General features: G+C 65.3%; 1 protein-coding gene across 1 annotated transcript in view; it reads right to left on the bottom strand.

Moving 5' to 3' along the window:
* Positions 1-911: 911 nt before the first annotated feature.
* Positions 912-2,124, bottom strand: part of LOC140407257 (protein shisa-6-like) — a gene marked incomplete at its 3' end in the record, with an annotated part of 8,170 nt that continues 6,957 nt past the window's right edge. The window contains exon 2 of the mRNA XM_072494881.1: positions 912-1,069. Coding sequence (XP_072350982.1) covers positions 912-1,069 — 158 coding nt within the window. The remainder of the gene's footprint in view (positions 1,070-2,124) is intronic.

Below are 2,124 nucleotides of genomic sequence, written 5' to 3' on the forward strand. Positions count from 1 at the left end.
TGTGCACGGTGCTCCGAGTGTGGGTCTGACCGAGGGATACGGAGACCGGGACTGTGCACGGTGCTCCGAGTGTGGGTCTAACCGAGGGATACGGAGACCGGGACTGTGCACGGTGCTCCGAGTGTGGGTCTAACCGAGGGATACGGAGACCGGGACTGTGCACGGTGCTCCGAGTGTGGGTCTAACCGAGGAATACGGAGACCGGGACTGTGCACGGTGCTCCGAGTGTGGGTCTAACCGAGGGATATGGAGACCGGGACTGTGCACGGTGCTCCGAGTGTGGGTCTGACCGAGGGATACTGAGACCGGGACTGTGCACGGTGCTCAGAGTGTGGGTCTGACCGGGGGATACGGAGACCGGGACTGTGCTCAGTTCTCCGAGTGTGGGTCTGACCGAGGGATACGGAGACTGGGACTGTGCACGATGCTCCGAGTGTGGGTCTGACCGAGGGATACGGAGACCGGGACTGTGCACGGTGCTTCGAGTGTGGGTCTAACCGAGGGATACGGAGACCGGGACTGTGCACGGTGCTTCGAGTGTGGGTCTGACCGAGGGATACGGAGACTGGGACTGTGCACGATGCTCCGAGTGTGGGTCTGACCGAGGGATACGGAGACCGGGACTGTGCACGGTGCTCCGAGTGTGGGTCTGACCGAGGGATACGGAGTCCGGGACTGTGCACAGTGCTCCGAGTGTGGGTCTGACCGAGGGACACGGAGACCGGGACTGTGTACGGTGCTCCGAGTGTGGGTCTAACCGAGGGATACGGAGACCGGGACTGTGCACGGTGCTCCGAGTGTGGGTCTAACCGAGGGATAGGGAGACCGGGACTGTGCACGGTGCTCCGAGTGTGGGTCTAACCGAGGGATACGGAGCGAGCACGGTTTGAAAGCTCCTCGATCGCTCTCACCCTGATTGGCTTTGATCTTCTTGACGGGCGTGTACGGTGTCTTGGTCCCGTGTGACGTGGTGTCGCTCTGCGATACGGTCGAACCAACGTTGGTCTGGTTATTCCTCTCTGCGGTCGTCACCGACACGGCCTGGTGACGCAGAATGTCCACTAACGCTCTACACCGAGAGGGAGAGAGAGAGCGAGGGAGAGAGCGAGGGAGGGAGAGAGGGAGGGAGAGAGGGAGGGAGAGAGCGAGGGAGGGAGGGAGCGAGGGAGATAGAGAGGGAGGGAGGGAGGGAGGGAGGGAGAGAGCGAGGGAGGGAGGGAGGGAGGGAGGGAGGGAGGGAGGGAGGGAGAGAGGGAGGGAGAGAGCGAGGGAGAGAGCGAGGGAGGGAGGGAGGGAGGGAGGGAGGGAGGGAGGGAGGGAGAGAGGGAGGGAGGGAGGGAGGGAGGGAGAGAGGGAGGGAGAGAGCGAGGGAGGGAGGGAGGGAGGGAGGGAGGGAGGGAGGGAGAGAGGGAGGGAGGGAGGGAGGGAGTGAGAGAGGGAGAGAGGGAGGGAGAGATAGGGAGAGAGGGAGGGAGGGAGGGAGGGAGGGAGGGAGATAGGGAGTTAGGGAGGGAGGGAGATAGGGAGGGAGGGAGGGAGGGAGAGAGGGAGGGAGAGAGCGAGGGAGGGAGGGAGCGAGGGAGAGAGAGAGGGAGGGAGGGAGGGAGGGAGGGAGAGAGCGAGGGAGGGAGGGAGGGAGGGAGGGAGGGAGGGAGGGAGGGAGAGAGGGAGGGAGAGAGCGAGGGAGAGAGCGAGGGAGGGAGGGAGGGAGGGAGGGAGGGAGGGAGGGAGGGAGAGAGGGAGGGAGGGAGGGAGGGAGGGAGAGAGGGAGGGAGAGAGCGAGGGAGGGAGGGAGGGAGGGAGGGAGGGAGGGAGGGAGAGAGGGAGGGAGGGAGGGAGGGAGTGAGAGAGGGAGAGAGGGAGGGAGAGATAGGGAGAGAGGGAGGGAGGGAGGGAGGGAGGGAGATAGGGAGTTAGGGAGGGAGGGAGATAGGGAGGGAGAGAGGGACGGAGGGAGAGAGGGTGGGAGGGAGAGAGGGTGGGAGGGAGAGAGGGTGGGAGGGAGAGAGGGTGGGAGGGAGAGAGGGTGGGAGGGAGAGAGGGTGGGAGGGAGAGAGGGTGGGAGGGAGGGAGGGAGAGAGGGTGGGAGGGAGGGAGGGAGGGAGGGAGGGAGAGAGGGTGGGA

This window comes from Scyliorhinus torazame, unplaced genomic scaffold, assembly GCF_047496885.1.
Source record: "Scyliorhinus torazame isolate Kashiwa2021f unplaced genomic scaffold, sScyTor2.1 scaffold_1382, whole genome shotgun sequence".
Taxonomy (NCBI): Eukaryota; Metazoa; Chordata; class Chondrichthyes; order Carcharhiniformes; family Scyliorhinidae; genus Scyliorhinus; species Scyliorhinus torazame.